The 17085-nt window shown below is 37.1% G+C and overlaps 1 protein-coding gene across 4 annotated transcripts in view; it reads left to right on the forward strand.

The window, feature by feature from the left end:
- Positions 1-17085, forward strand: part of CSDE1 (cold shock domain containing E1) — a 39266-nt gene that overhangs the window by 10829 nt on the left and 11352 nt on the right. For 2 of the 4 annotated variants that reach the window (XM_060626337.2, XM_060626338.2), the window contains exons 3-13: positions 4933-5079; positions 6737-6935; positions 8202-8311; positions 8712-8804; positions 9423-9520; positions 12527-12608; positions 12961-13089; positions 13199-13324; positions 14175-14387; positions 16007-16147; positions 16231-16395. In XM_060626337.2, coding sequence (XP_060482320.1) covers positions 4942-5079; positions 6737-6935; positions 8202-8311; positions 8712-8804; positions 9423-9520; positions 12527-12608; positions 12961-13089; positions 13199-13324; positions 14175-14387; positions 16007-16147; positions 16231-16395 — 1494 coding nt within the window. In that variant the 5' untranslated portion in view covers positions 4933-4941. The remainder of the gene's footprint in view (positions 1-4932; positions 5080-6736; positions 6936-8201; positions 8312-8711; positions 8805-9422; positions 9521-12526; positions 12609-12960; positions 13090-13198; positions 13325-14174; positions 14388-16006; positions 16148-16230; positions 16396-17085) is intronic. The other 2 variants (XM_060626339.2, XM_060626340.2) reach the window with 2 other exon arrangements.

The raw sequence follows: 17085 nt of genomic DNA on the forward strand, positions 1-17085 counted from the left end.
GAATGAGAATATTAGGTCATTCCTAGGTTGTCATCTTACAAAAGCTTCCTCACCATTTCAAGAAGCACTTGGGCCTTTAATCTGTAATTTATTTAAAAGTTGATGAGCCTGTTGTGGTAATGATCATACTGTGGACCAAAATTATTCCTTAACTGTGAAAATTACCAATCATACCAATTTATTTAAATTATCTGTGTTCTGTAAACAGACGCTCAGTTACTCAGTTTTAAAGTTATTGTACCATTTGCTTCTTCTGTTTGTTTCTTCTTAACCTCCTCATTTGATTTTTAAAAAATAATTTTAGATTGTTATCAGTTGTGCTGGATTAGATAAGGTAATGCAAATTGAAACTACCATTTTCTTTAGTCTTCAGAAGAGTAAAAGACTAGGCACCCCAACATGAACTTTTTTTTTTTTTTTTTTTTTTTTTAGTGTTTATTTTGAAAGACAAAGAGTACACTCATGAAAAAGAGGGGCAGACAGAATCCCAAGCAGGTTCCACGCTCAGCAGGGAGCCGGATGTGGGGCTCAATCTCACAACCAAGGGATCTGAGCCAGAATCAAGAGTCTGTTGCTTAACTGACTGAGCCTTCCAGGCACCCCTCCAATTCTTCTTTTGTAAAGGGGTGGGTTAACGTTAATGACTTTCCAATTTTAAAAATAAATATGTAGGGAAGTTGGGAATTTTTATCTGTTGGATTCTCTATATGAGCACAGCCTAGAACAGTATTGATGTAGGTACTAAAACTCTTTAATGTGTAAGGCAGTGGTTAAGAATGTGGGCCATGGGGGTGCCTGGGTAGCTCAGTTGGTTGAGCGTCCAACTCTTGATCTCAGCTCAGGTCTTGATCTCAGGGTCTTGAATTCAGGTCCCGCTTTGGGCTCAATGCTGGGCATGGAGCCTACTTAAAAGATAAAAAGAATGTGGGCCATGGAGGGGTCCTGTCCGGTTCAGTCAGTAAAGCGTGCAGCTCTTAGCCTCAGGTTGGTGAGTTCAAGCCCTATATTGGGCATGGAGCCTGTTTTAAAAAATAATAATAATACGGGGCCATAGTATCAGTACTGTATTCTGTCCCCATTTACCATTTTAAGACACCTTCCAAGTGTTCTCTTGAGAAATCCGTGAGCATTAGATTAGACTTCTCTGGTCTTTTTTAAAATACATTTGAAATCATATTGTATAGATAATCTCTCTTGTCATTTCATATTATAGCATAAACATATTTGTCCATCCTTTCTAAAGACTGCATGGCATTTATACAAATTGTTGTGACTTGACCCAATGTTAGACTAGATTATTTCCAGACGTTTGTTATTAAAACATATCAGTGAACACATTGGTGCATAAAGTGTCATTCACACATTTCAGATTGCAGGTTTCCTGCATTGGAATTATTAAGGAAAACAACTCCACATTTTGATTCATGTTGCTGCATTTCAGAAAGGTTGCACCAGTTTACCAACATAAAAGTATTTGAGCATATTGTTCTTAGCCTACTTTCTCACTATTTTTAAATCTTTCATCTTTGGTCATTTGATAAATGAATAATTTGCTTTATCAAAATTTTGATGGTCAAAACTGAAGTTTTTCTTGTGTTTTATGTTTAATGAGTGGTCTTTAAGACTAATTTATTTGTCTAAATGCTTGCAGTATTTGACAAATGAGTGCCTAATATGTGCCAACAACTGTTTGTCTAGACTGTAGGAATTTAGCTTTGAACAAAAAGCCCTTGCCCTCATGGAGTTTATAATCTAGTACAGTAGGCCTCCCCTTATCAACAAAGGAATATGTTTCAAGACTCCCAGTGGATGTGTGGAACCTCAGTACTGAACCCTGTATAAACTGGTTTTTTTCTATTCCTACATATCTGTGATGAAATTTAATTTGTAAATTAGGTGCAATAAGATATTAATAGTAATTAACCCAATTATATCAGTATGCTATAGTAAAAGTTATGTGAATGTATCTCTCAGAACATCTTATTGTACTGTACTTGCCCTTGTTGTAGTGATGTGAGATGATAAAATGCCTACATGATGAGCTGAAGTGATGAATGACATTTGCATGTGATATAGTGTGAGGCTACTATTGACCTTCTGACAATATGTCAGGAAGTGTATCACATGTTTCCAGACTGTGGTTGGGGGGTAGGGAGGTGGGTAACAAATTGCAGAAAGCAAAATGTGGAAAAGGGGTGACTTATTATAGTTTAATTCTACTGATTTGCTTACATTTCCTTAATAATAACGCTGATACCTTTGTGTTTGCATTTGTTTTCCTTAGGTTTGGGTATAGAAGGTTGTCCTTTTTGTATGTAATCATTGACTCTTTGCAGCTTTTTCTGTTTTCAAATCTAGAAAGTCTTCCTTCCAAAAATTTTATTAATATGCATGTTTGTATTTAATATCTGTTAGGGTATTTAACTAGGTCTATCTTGATTATATTTTTGTATGCTGTAAGGTGAACAACTAAATTGTTCCCCTGCCCCCATTTAAAAAAAGCCAAATAACATTTACACTCTGGTCCTTTCCTTCCATTCCCCCTCCCCCCCTTTTTTTGATGTGTCTTTATCTTAATTTTTTACAAAGAAGCATCTGTTGTTGAGCTATCTATTTTTTCCATTGGACTTAACACTTTTATGTAATTGGCGTTTGTGTGTGTGTGTGTGTGTGTTTTTAATGAACTTTCTTTTTGTTTAATGGCACTTCTTTAAAGTTTTAGTGGTGCTGGTTAAGAAAATCTTACAGTGCCATAGAAATGTAGTTTAGCCTGAATTGTAAAGAATTCTTTGAAGAGAAGGGTGTTAACATATTGCTTTATCTAAAGTTGCTCCAGTGCCATGTTTTTCCTAAAAGAAAGATGAGGCCCCCCAAATGGATAAAGGATAGAGAAAGAAACTTCAGTCAGGAAAGATGGGAGGAGAAAGGAAAGACCCTTTTTCAATTCTGCTTTGATACTCATTTTGAGGTGAGATGAGACTAAAGAGCAATACAGTCCAAGTTCCAGAACCTTTGTTGGGGAATAATAATCTTAGAGGGAAAAAGGATAGCTCTGATTCCTTGTATTTCTGTTTCATTTTCCCTTAGAAAAACAAGTCTGACCTCGTATCTGCAGGAATATGTGATAGGACTGGAGACTTGAGAATGTGGTTTTTGGGACTTCATGGCCTGTGTGTTACAAATCACAGTATTGTGTTCTTACCTGTATGGTAATAACTCTAGTCCAAATAGCACAGCTTGAAAGCCATGATCCAAGACATGTCTTGGATCTAGAATATGGTCTTCAAATTAGTTTGATCATATTGTTAGTTAAAGCATGTATAGTCAGTGTGTATATGTGTAGATACTTCTAAATCGTGTAATTATACTACACACATCGCATTTGTGTTATAAAACATAGTCCTACAAATAAGGAAGATAAAGATGGAAAAGGTGCCTGGTTGGCTCAGTCAGAAGAGCTGGCAACTCTTGATCTCGGGGTTGTGAGTTTGAGCCCCGTGTTGGGTGTAGAGATTACTTAAATGAATAAAAACTTCAAAAAAAGAAAAAAACATCTAACTTACATTTTGGGATGTCTGGCTGGCTCAGTCGATAGAGCATGTGACTCTTATTAATTTAGGATCGTGAGTTAAAGCCCCACATTGGGCATGGAGCCTACTTAAAAACAAAAGATGAAATAAACAATACCATAAAAATAGTTTAGCTATTAACAGTACAGAAACTTCCCCCTCACTAAAAATGTTATGTCTAAATGCTTAGTTTATAAGTGTTTTAAAAATGTATACCATCATGAATTAATATCAGAGGGACAGTATATGTGCAGTGTGTTTTATTGCTACTAGTATAAGTCTGTATCATAGTCTTGATATTAACGTTTGGCAGACTTATCAGATCTTAAATTAGATGATCGTTTTACGTCATTATGTAGAGGTTAAAGAACTAATACTAGGATTAGAAGTGTCAGGGCCCATTTTCTTTGCTGGTGTTTGCCTTATATTAACATTTTTTTTTCTATCTAAGAGTCTTCTGTAGCAATCTTTTTCAACCATTTATCTTTTTGTAAAAAAAAATTTTTTAACGTTTATTAATTTTTGAGACAGAGACAGAGCATGAACGGGGGAGGGTCAGAGAGAGAGGGAAACACAGAATCCGAAGCAGGCTCCAGGCTCTGAGCCGACAGCACAGAGCCCGACGCAGGGCTTGAACTCATGGACAGTGAGATCATGACCTGAGCCGAAGTCGGACGCTCAACTGACTGAGCCACCCAGGTGCCCCCTGTTTGTCTTTTTGTGAGGGCTGTTTAAACTAGATAGCTACATTTGTCCACTTAATTGGGCAAATATAAATTGTAATATACGAAAGTAAATGAATGAGGGCTTCACTGTCAGCCTCTTGTGGAGTTTTTCACCCTCCCTCAGAACACCTAAGTAATGTATGCGCAGTGTGATATTATCTAACATACCACTCAGTCCTTTCCTGAAAATATATGATATTTATAATAAAGCTGTTTATCTGTGGGCAAGATAAATAATATAGTTGTAATATTTTCTTCCCACATCCTATTGGATTATTGTTGTGCATACTCTGAAGAGTCAAATAACTGAAAATACTGGATTCCATGTGAAGTTGTGAGACGTTGAGAAGAAGTTGGGCTGAATTGTGTCATTGTAGCAACCACCAGTGACTCATGGCATTTAAAAAATTGTAAATGTTGTGGATTAGGGATTGTGAAAGGGCTTTAAAAGATACATTTCAGCTTGACCTCTTAATGTTAACACTATAATTTCTTTTGTCAATAGAAACCTGATTGAATGAATTCTGTTTTGCTGAAGTAACCTAATGGTAAATCTGTAAAGGTATAGAAGTTGACTGTCAAGTGTGTGTTAAATTGTTATTGATCATAGTTATAAACATTGTGCTATGTTACCACAGCTGTTTGAGATGGAGAACGTTTTTACTGTATCATCAGATCCTCATCCCCCTCCTGCAGCCCCTCCTTCACTTTCTTTACCTTTATCTTCATCTTCTACCTCATCTGGGACTAAAAAACAAAAGAGGACCCCCACGTATCAGAGATCTGTAAGTCAGGGAAACAGTCATCCCAGCTCATTTTGCTTTGTGTTAAGAGCATGACTTAGGAGGGCCACTCACTTTGGTTGAAGTAACCTGCAAACTCACTTTCTAACTTCTCTAGGCATTTCCTTCACCCTGAATCATGAAAGATAAGTAGTTTAGGCCTTGCTACTCATAGTGTGTCCAAGAAACTAAAGCATTGGTACCACCTTGGGAGCTTGTTAGAAGTGGAGAATCTCAAACTTTAACTCCTGCCTCCACTACAATCAGTATTTTGTATTTTAGCCCTAGTTCAGAACCCAGATTGTAGAGGTAGGCCTTCTTGGTTTAAATCCTCTACCATTTAACTTTGGCAAGTCATTTAACCTTTCTGTGTCTGTTACCTCATTAGTAAAATGAGGATAATATTGCTTTCTCTTGGGCTTTGTAAAAAATTAAATGAGTTCATGCATGTCAAACAGAAGAATGTCTAGTATGAAAGAACTAGAACTTAATTACCTACAGATTTAATGGTTTTGATTTGCATGGTTTGGCCATCCCATGTACTGTTTAACTACTCATACTTGGGTTTATTGTTCTACAGTCTTAGTCTTTGTATTTTCCTAAAGAAAAATATTAATAGTGCCCAACATCACATTTAAATGAAAATGCTTCTTAATAAGTCAAATTTTCAATGGAAGAGTCTAAAACCAGTAAAGATGTGGATATGTTGCTGTCATAGTAAATCAGTTATAGACCTAATCTCTCCTAGGGATTTTTCCTCTTTTATCCATCACTTACATTAATAATTTGTTTTTATGGTTTTACTCAAATAAGGCAAAATGAAATCTCCAGTGTGATAGACTGTATTTGATGATCTAACATGTTCCATTGCATTATATTTAAATAGCTCTTTTCACTAAAGAATGTTTTCCTTTGTTTTACCTGATCGTAGAAGCAAATGACAGTATTTAGAGATTTCATCAGCATCTGAAACGGGTGAAAAGATTTCTTTAAATATACTGTGAAATGATTAAAACATTTTTAGATTTGAAGAGTTTTTGTCATGTACTTCTGTCTTAGAAAAATCCTGTTTTCTAAGGGTTATCTTTCACTGAAGAATCTGTTGCATTACTCTAATATTTTGTAGTTTGAAATAAGTATTGCATACAAAGTTTGTTTTGTTTTCATCTCTACTAATTTAAGTAATTGCCTTTGGATGCATGGCTTACCTAATAGTGTTGATTTCTATTTAAGTTTTAAAGTAGGTGTTAGCAAATTTCTTAAAGAAGTGTTTTGGTAGTCTGGGTTGCCATCCCTTGAATATCAGTTACCTTTGTTCTGAAATTATTGTTTTAGTAGTAATTTGAAGTTAACATAAAGGCAGCTTATACTTAACGTAGTTGCTTTACCTTAACACTCAACTCCAGAAATCCTATTTGTCTGGTAAGTGAAAATTCTACCATAAATTGGGGCAGTTCCTTAAAATAAATGGAATTATTTCTTCTGAAATATTTTATTAGCTAAACTAACATTTCAATAATAAAATCCCATAAACTTTGCTTTACCGATTTTATCTTTATTTTCTTTGCTTGTTTATATTAAAAATTTAGTGATTTGTTAATCATAAAATGCTTTAATGTACAGATCTGAATATATTAAGTTCTTTTTCTTCTTAAAACAGATGAGCTTTGATCCAAACCTTCTCCATAACAATGGACACAATGGGTACCCCAATGGTACTTCAGCAGCACTGCGTGAAACTGGGGTTATTGAAAAACTGCTAACCTCTTATGGATTTATTCAGTGTTCAGAACGTCAAGCTAGACTTTTCTTCCACTGTTCACAGTATAATGGCAACCTGCAGGACTTAAAAGTAGGAGGTAATCTGTCATTGACTATTCTTTTTAAAAAACTAATCACAGATTTCTCTTGCATATCATCTTGCTCGTGACAGTGTTCTACTACTTTTGGCCTTTTAATTGTCCCAGTTACTGAAATGTATCTCTGTAAACTAACAGAATCCTGATTTCTCTTGTGGTGTTGTCTTTTTGAGGGATAAAGGACTAATTGACTTAAAGATATCTTTGAATATTTTTTAAATAGATACTTGGAAGATCTAATTGTTCTCCCCCATAATAATGACTTTAGCTGTATATTAGATTTTAAGCCAATGAAAATATTAGACTTTTATAGTGTTAGTTTTGACTATTAAGTACTAATTTTGGTAGTACCTGAAAAAAATAACTCCTACAGTGTCACCACTTGAACTATTCATCTTGGCTGACACCATAGAAATTACTTTCACATGTGAAAATGTATGGCTTATTGGAAGACTGAAGTTACAAGGTGTCAAGGTGTGTGTGTTTAAAGATTTTATTACAGTTTTTTTAATGTTTTTATTTATTTTTGAGAGAGAGTGAGGGAGCATGAGCAGAGGAGGGGCAAAGTGGAGGGGGACAGAGGATCCAAAGCAGGCTCTGCGCCTACAGCAGAGAGCCTGATGCAGGGCTTGAACTCAGAAACCAGGAGATCATGACCTGAGCCGAAGTCAGACACTTAGATTCAACCACCCAGGCCCCCCCTCGGTGTGGTTTTTTTTTTTTGTTTTTTTTTTTTTAAGCATCTTTGGGAAAAAAGAGCAGTAGTTAACATGCATATTTGGCATACCAAATACTCTAAACCCTGCAAGAACATTATTTTGGTTAATCCTTACTTTGCAGATGAGGAAACTGAGATACAGAGAAGCTTAAGAAAGAAGAAAAGTTGCCAAAGGTCATGATCTTTATATCGCCTCATTTTCAGTATTTGTTAAATGTGAAAACTAAGACGTTGCTATCTTAGAATAAAACAGTGGTTCTGAAGCATTAGTATGTATCAGAATAACCTGGAAGGCTTGTCAAAACAAATTGCTGTACCTGGTGCCTAGAGTTTGTCTTTCAATAGGTCTGAAGTGGGGTGGGGCCCAGGACTTTGCATTTCCGCTAAGCTACCAGGTAATGTGCTGCTGCTGCTGCTGGTCCAGGAACTGCACTTTGAGAAATCACTTGTCTAAAACATCTCAAATGCTACATTAAGTTTGGCTTGAAAGTGAAGTACCATTTTGCCAAAATTAGTCCAACACATACAATACTTATACTTTATTTTAGATGATGTTGAATTCGAAGTATCATCTGACCGGCGGACTGGGAAACCCATTGCTGTTAAACTGGTGAAGATAAAACCAGAAATCCTCCCTGAAGAACGAATGAATGGACAAGTTAGTGGCTTTGATGCTTTGTGTTTTCTTAGGGCCCTGCATTTGCATATCTTTCACATTAGAAAAGGAAGATTCTCCCCATCTCCTCAGTTTGCACGCAAGAGAGCTATAGTATATAAAGATTACTATCTTAAAATTCTAACAGAAGCACTGGCATTTCTTGACCTGAAATAAAATATGGTCAAGACTCAATTTGGGTTTTTACATATAACCCTAAGACTACACTTACAGTCAGCTTATGTACTGTAAGTTTGAAACTTGGCAGCATGACATCCTCTTGTGGATCATATTAAAATGCATCCCTATGTATAGTATAGAGGATATTAAAATTCAGTTAATATTGCACAGTGCTGCTCCTGAAATGATTAGCAATGGAAATTTTTTTTTTTTTGACTGGTAGGTTGTGTGCGCTGTTCCTCACAACTTAGAGAGTAAATCTCCAGCTGCCCCGGGTCAGAGTCCAACAGGGAGTGTATGCTACGAACGTAATGGGGTAAACTTGTGTATTTTTCTTAAACCTTTGCCTGATCCACCATGTGATCTATAAGCGTACTTTAAAATTCAAAATAGAAAACGTAAGCTGCAGTTGATAAATTCAGTTTTAAATTTGGTTTCTAAGAGACTTCGAGTGCAGCATAATCAAAAACTTTAAAAGGAAAAAAATCCTTAGGACTTCCAAGTGTTTTAGCTTGCCCAAGTGTGACCTTAGTTAGAACATTAAGGTAAAATGTTCCTTTTACCCGAATTTTTGGGGGTTGTGGGAGGGGATCTTTTTTCTGGTTCTTTTTAAGCACTAACTCCATCTTTTTTGTTTGGAATGCCTTACATAAAAATTGTTTTTTTGAAATGTAACTACAGTCTCTGGGCAAATGCTTCCACGTGTGTAAGCTTTTTGAAGTTGGATTGCTGCTCAGCTGTGGACTCGCAGAAGTCATCAGCATCATGGAGGGGAAGTGTGTGTTTATATGAATAAAACAATGTACTTGTCATAAAGCATTGTTAAGACATTTGGTTTAAAATGCCAGTTTAAGAGGTATTTAACAAAATAAATCACAGTATACAGAGAATATGCATCCTGCCAGTATAGTAATAACAACTTATTAATTCACAGGAAGTGTTTTATCTGACTTACACCCCTGAAGATGTCGAAGGGAACGTTCAGCTGGAAACCGGAGATAAAATAAACTTTGTAATTGATAACAATAAACAGTAAGTTCTTTTTTTCCACTTAAGTTGGGAGTTTTTGTTTTGTTTCTTTTGTTTGTGTGTCCTCCCCCTCCCCCCAAGGAGAAGAAAATTGAAGTACGTTGAAAACCTAACTTGTAGATTTGGATAATTTTAATGATAATTTTCATGATCTTTTTTTTTTTAATGTTTATTTATTTTTGAGAGAGAGAGAGAGAGAGAGAGAAAACACAAGCAGGGGAGGGGCAGAGAGAGGGAGACACAGAATCTGAAGCAGGCTCCAGGCTCTGAGCTGTCAGCACAGAGCCTGATGGGGGGGCCCGAACCCACAAACCGTGAGATCATGACCCGAGCCAAAGTCAGACGCTCAACTGAGTGAGCCACCAGGTTCCCCTTCATGGTCTTTTAAACTTTTCATCAGCTAAGCATTTGAGGGTCTGTTCTATGATGGGCACTGTGCAGCTGTCAAAAATAGGAATATAATTAAAGTTATGGTCCGAGCTTTCAAGGAGCTGTTCTAGAAGTCAGTGAAAGTTTCGCAGTGCTAAAGAGAAGTTTTGAGGGAAATGGTGTAAAGTCACCAGGGAGATGGGGGGAGGGGGGGGATAGCATTCTGAGTAGAAGTATAATTTTGAGGAAATGGCCAAAAGTTTTGAGTTTGATTGAATTGATTGGATCATAGGAAGATGAAGTTTGAGCTTTATCCCAAAGTCCTAGGACTCTGGAGGGATTTTAAATTGGGCGGGGGGGTGGGGTCGGGCGCGGCAGGGTAGGAGCAGAGATGGAGGTGTGATTGGTTTAGATCATTGAAGTGGTGGAGATGGTAGACTTTTGAAGGGTAGGTATACGCTAGACTAGAAGCAGTGACTTGAGAGTTAATATGCAAGATGAGTGTCTACTATATGCATAGGCCAAGGATGGTTAGGTGGAGAAGTCAAGCCATTGATTAGATAGAGGTGTATATTGGAATTAAGGAAAGGAGAGTTCCAAATGCCACTTTTCTGGCTACTGGACAGATGATGTCATTAACCACAAGATACAGCAGAAAGTACTAAATGTGGGAGAAGAATTATACTTATTTTGGCATTTTTTTAAATAAATGTTTATTCATTTTTGAGAGAGCAAGAAGTGAGCAGGGGAGGGGAGGGGCAATGGGGAGGAGTGGACAGAGGATCCGAAGCAGACTGCGCAGAGAGCAACGAGCCTGATGTGGGGCTCAAACTCATGAATCGTGAGTTCATGACCTGAGCTGAAGTTGGGCCCTCAACCAACTGAGCCAAACCAGGCTCCCCTTGTTTTGACATTTTATGTAGGTGAAGATCATAAATATGTAGTTGCATGTAGAAGTCTGAAACAAGCTTAATGGACAGGATATACAGCTGTTGAATTCATTAGTATGAGCAGTTAAGGAAAGTGTAGTTAAGAAAGCTTAAGGATAAGGGGCACCTGGGTGGCTCCATCAGTTAAGCGTCTGACTCTTGATTTTGGCTTAGGTCATGATCTCATGGTTGTGGGTTCGAGCCCCACATCAGGCTCTGCACTGACAACGCCAGAGCCTGCTTGGGGTTCTTTCTCCCTCTCTCTGCCCCTCCCTCCCTTCCTCTCTTTCTCTTTCTCTTTCTCTCCCTCCCTCCCTCCCTCCCTCCCTCCCTCTCTCTCTCTCTCTCTCTCCCCCCCCTTCCCCCTTCCCCTCCCCCTCCCCCTCCCCCTCCCCCTCCCTCCTTTCCCCCCCCCCTCTGAAAAATAGGCTTTAAAAAAGAAAGAAAGCCTAGGGATAATTATTTTTGTACAAGCACAGAAGGAAGTTAAAAGTAGGAAGTTGGAAAAAATGCTAGGAATGCACTTTACAATAGTGTAGAGAAAGCAAAGTCTCAAGAGCATGTGCAGAATTATTAGCCCTGAATCTTACCTCTTGTCAGACTAAAAGGAATCAGATTGAGTTGGTGGGTATATTAATAGTTTCAGTCTAAAGCCCTCCGTTTGATCTTAGATAGGAATCTAGGGGATAATTTATTAAGTTCCTGTATGCCAAGCACTTGTACTAAATGTATATAATTGTTACTTCTGAGAACAGCTTCACCTGATCAGTGTCTTCATCTGTAACACAGAGTATGTTCTCATAAAGTAACTTGCCTAAAGTGATACAGCCTGTAAATAGCAGGTCTTTGAACCCCAGTCTGGCTCTAAAGTCTTTCACTATAGTAAGTTGCAAAGACAAATAGTATATTTTCCACTGTCTTCATTAGTCTGTTAAATTTTTGAAATAAAAACCCTAATTGGGTGACAGTTTGTCCGTGAAGAATTTACTTAGTCTTCACCTTTTGTTAAAACAACTACACCAATAGCCTGCACCATCTTTAAAATGAAATCAAATTTACATTTTCCTGCTCAAAGATGAGAACAGGATAACAACATGTAGGGTCTAATGGGTTTCAATGAAGGTGAATGTCTTTTTTGTTTGTTTGTTTTTGTTTTTAAAGCATAGGAAATTTCTCCTTTAATCACATTTATTCAACCTTCTTTTATGGCTGTTTAATCAGAAATCATTGATAGGATAGCTAGTAAATTCAGCATTCATTGCAAACAGGGACCATTCCGTATCCATCTCTATATCCCCAGTACCTTTAGTTTGCGGCACAAGATACTCAAATGTTTACCCAATAAATGACCTTCCTAAGACTTTAGATTACCCTATTTGGTTGCATTCCGCTTATGACTTTCTTTTGTTGTAATAGAAAAGCATAGGGTATCTGTGATACTCTTTTAAGATTCTAAGAGAAAAATGATATATATGTGTGTGCCCAATTTAGAAGGCTAGAGAATTTGAGCAAAAATCCTTTGCATATGAAGCCATGTGAAAAGGATCATGTGTCAAAAACTTTATATTTGCTCTTTGTGTTGACATAAAATTGAGCTCTCAGAAAACTAATTGTTTCTCTAGATTCCTCATATCTAACCAAGCCAATGCATTTTTTTTTTTTTTTTACCCCTTTTTGATCCCTCCACCCCCACCCAATTATTCCTTTCTAGTACTGGTGCTGTAAGTGCTCGTAACATTATGCTGTTGAAAAAGAAGCAAGCCCGCTGTCAGGGAGTAGTTTGTGCCATGAAGGTAAGTGTCCTCAAATGTGAAAAATTTGAGGTTTTTGTTCTTTGACTACTTTCAGTCCATACTTCAAACCCAAGCCTTTGGTTCTTTCTTTTCTTTGTCTTCCTTTTAAAAATATTTCACTGGTAATGTCAAAAGTAATCTTTTAAAATTTCTTGGTTACTAATTCATATTTTCTTTACAATGGGCCATGTAATTGATACTGTTAATATTAGACCTAGCCAAATATATTGTTTCCAGGGCAGTATAATTTTACAACAAGGCTTATTGACTGTAAATTGTAATCATAAATATGTACACTGAATAGTACCTAATGTTCCTATTATTTTTTTGGGTTTTGCTTGTTTGTCTTTAGGAGGCGTTTGGCTTTATTGAAAGAGGTGATATCGTAAAAGAGATATTCTTTCACTATAGTGAATTTAAGGGTGACTTAGAAACCTTACAGCCTGGAGATGACGTGGAATTCACAATCAAGGACAGAAATGTAAGATAGTTGACTAACTTGATCTTCAGCCTTCTTTTAAGGTCAGTAGTGAATTACATTTTTAGGAAACACTTAAAATTATATGATCTCCTCCCCCCTTCTGATTTAGGGTAAAGAAGTTGCAACAGATGTCAGACTATTGCCTCAAGGAACAGTCATTTTTGAAGATATCAGCATTGAACATTTTGAAGGAACTGTAACCAAAGTAATCCCAAAAGTACCCAGTAAAAACCAGGTAAATAGTCTTTTTCAGAAGAGTTTTCTATTGTCTCATCAGTAGAACAGTTTGATATACAGAAATTTTATTCAATTAATATAATTTTATGGTGGTGGAACAATTAAATATTTCTCTTTTTATTTATTTTTTAACATTTATTCTTGAGCGAGAAAGAGCATGAGTGGTGGGGGGGGGCGGGGGGCAGAGTGAGAGAAGGACGCAGAATCCAAAGCAGGCTCCAGGCTCTGAGATGTCAGCACAGAGCCCGACACAGGGCTCGAACCCATGAGCTGTGAGATCATGACCTGAGCTGAAGTCACACGCTTAACCGACTGAGCCACCCAGGCACCCCAAATATTTGTTGATATATATAATTAAGCTAAACGAGGGACCAGTGATTGATATGTCCATGAATAGGTTTTGTTTTGTACTGGGTGATAAGGAGAAAGGGACAAAAGAAATGCTGGTTAAATTGGGAAAAACCATTTTAGGTATGCATTTATTGGGGTTCTCTCCCACCTCCTCCCCCTCCTCCTCCACCAGTTTGTTTCTTTCATGTGGGAGGTAAGGTGAGGAGAGGAGACTGCTGGTGTCATTGCTAAAGAAATGTGAAACCTAAAAGACAAATTCTTTTCCTTAAATAAAATATCTCTGTCAGAGTGCAGGATCTTAACTGCAGTGTTGTGATTTTATCATGTGACCACAGAACACAAAGTTTGCAAATTGGGCTTATGTTGTCAACATTTTTTTTCCCTGTAGGGAACTGTTTATTATAAATAACATGGGTTTGCTGTGTGTTCTTCTTGTTTGACTTAGAACTAGGAAGGATGAGAAATCTCCAGCTAAAATAGTTTTTCCTTCTCATCAGAATGACCCATTGCCAGGACGCATCAAAGTTGATTTTGTGATTCCTAAAGAGCTTCCTTTTGGAGACAAAGATACAAAATCCAAGGTGACCCTGCTGGAAGGCGACCATGTTAGGTTTAATATTTCAACAGACCGACGTGACAAATTAGAACGAGCAACCAACATAGAAGTTCTATCAAATACGTTTCAGTTCACTAATGAAGCCAGAGAGATGGTAAGTGTTGGATATTATTAGATATTTGTATTCAGTATGGGGGCCTAATATTATATTCAAATTTGTAATGCTGTACTGAAAAGCATTTAAGTTAATGACGACATGGGGCAGCTTCCTTGTGAAGTGACTAAGAACACAGATATTTCAGTCAGTCTGGGTTTGGTAACTGACTCTGCCAGTTATCTTGAAACAGATGTGAAAAAGTTTCAGAATGGAAATGTGTACAGGAGGAATTCTAAGATCTTTTGAGAGTCCGTTACTTTGTGGACCTTAAATATGAAGACTGAGAAAATTCAAGTCTATCGTTGTAGAAAACAGATCTTCCCAAACTGTTCCATGTTTAGTAAACACTCGATAAGGTTAACTAGGTTTTGGATTTTTGGCTTTTACAGCAGGAATTTGCAAATTCTTTTCAGTGGGTATATGTCCAGGAGTGACCTGCACCAGAAATGTTTCCCAAACATGTTTTATAAGCTCTGTTTTCATAAATTAACTGCCTCAGATGTAATTTATAGTTCTGTTGGGATCGTAACATGAGTGGTATATCTCCGTGCGGTCAATGGAACTGGGTACATTCAATGAAAATTTAAGTTTCTTGGGACTTAGAACCTTTATCTTTGGAGAACTGATCTTGTTTGATACTTGTTTGATAAATTTTGAGAACCAAATGAATGGTGAGTGTGTGTGTGTGTGTGTGTGTGTGTGTGTGTGTGTGTGTGTGTGTTTTAAACAAAAAGCTTCTCAGGTAGGGTCTATTTTGCTTGACAGTATAGACTACATTGTCGAGTAGCTTGGCTGCCATCAAGATTTAGCCAAAGATTAAATGTCAGGATATTATTTATGCTATATTCAAAACTGGTTATAGAATAGTCGTCCGTAATAATACAAATAAATATGCAACATGTAAGTCATTGGTAGGTTGATAATAATTGTTTCAGTAAACTTCTGAGTACCTGCCATGTGCCAGCTAACTCTGGATGTAATTGCCCTTACAAAGCTGATAATTTAGTAAGGGGGAAAAATGAGGAAAAGATTTCGTATATTTTGTTTATTCTTCAGACCTTAATCTTAAGCCTTTCCTGCACCTAAACTCACATAAAAATTTTTGAGATTGAGACTAAAAAAAAAGTTCCCTTTAGTTGACTTTGGAAGTATTTGAAGTATTTGTGTAGATTTTTAAAATTTCTAGATATTGTCATAAAGCTTGGGCCTTAGGATCCATAGATTTAGAATCTTTGTTTTCTACCACTTATTAGCTGTGTGCTTTGAACAAACTGCTTAACTTCAGCCTCGATTTCCTCATCTTGCAATACAGGGTAATAACACCAAGTTCACAAATTTGAGAATGAAAAGGAGTATATTGTGTGCATGTGTTAACACTCAGATGTGATAGTTTTTTCTATGCATGCTGACCGGGGGGTAGCATCTCAGACAGTGGCTTAGAAGTTAATTTACTGAAAGCAATGAGTTTGTATTTAAATAGAAAAATTAAAAAGTGGGTACAGATTTTGAGTCATTAATTCAGAGAATTCCTAATGAGTTTAACTTGATGCCTCCAAAATTGAGTATTGTTTTCTTGGCAAGCTTCGCAGCCAGTGAAAATATTATCTGGATTTCAGGGTGTAATTGCTGCCATGAGAGATGGATTTGGTTTCATCAAGTGTGTGGATCGTGATGCTCGTATGTTCTTCCACTTCAGTGAAATTCTGGATGGGAATCAGCTCCATATTGCGGATGAAGTAGAGTTTACTGTGGTTCCTGTGAGTACTTTTTGAGAAAGAATGGGATGGTTTCTTGATGCTTCCTTTTTCAGTTTAAAGTTACTTTTGTTTATCATTTGTAGGATATGCTCTCTGCCCAAAGAAATCATGCTATTAGGATTAAAAAGCTTCCCAAGGGCACGGTTTCGTTCCATTCCCATTCAGATCATCGTTTTCTGGGCACTGTAGAAAAAGAAGCCACTTTCTCTAATCCTAAAACCACTAGCCCAAATAAAGGCAAAGAAAAGGTAAGTTTTAGATGATTAAAATGATTTGTGTAGCTCTTTATTCCTCTCTTTCAAGGAAACCACTGTCCACACAGTAATGGAATGAAGTATTGTCTCTTTTGGAATTCTCTGTAACATTAACAGTGAACTGATCTAAAAGAAGGTTTTTAATCTCCACATTATGACTTGGGGGGTGGGGGGGCTGTTCTGTGGATTGTGGGATGTTAAGCAGCATCCCTGACCTTTACCCACTAGAGATCAGTATCTCTCTTCTCCCTCTGTGTGACAGCCGAAACTGTTGCCATATCCTGCAAGACATCCCCTAATCCCCAATGAGAACTGCTCATCTAAAATGATAGTACTGATCTTCCCAAGCAGTTTAAAACTTCCAAATTTGTGTGGACTCCATTTTGAATAGTCCACAGAATAGAGATAGAATGATGTCTAACATGGCTTTTGCTCTCAAGTAAATAATAAATTGAGAGTTGTATAGAAGCAGGTAATTCATACAAAATATAAAATATTGCCATAAAAGATCAGTGAGAGCACTGTGGCGAAAATAAATTCTAATGTGGCAGGATCTGGGATGGTATCACTAAGGCACTGACACTTAATAGGTGGGTATACATGAAGAAAGAACATTCCTCACAGAATAGAGGTACAAATGAGAAAAATTCAGGGTTTCTTTAGAAAGCACTGAGTAGTTAAACA

The sequence above is a fragment of the Panthera onca genome, chromosome C1, assembly GCF_046562875.1.
Source record: "Panthera onca isolate mPanOnc1 chromosome C1, mPanOnc1 haplotype 2, whole genome shotgun sequence".
NCBI lineage: Eukaryota > Metazoa > Chordata > Mammalia > Carnivora > Felidae > Panthera > Panthera onca.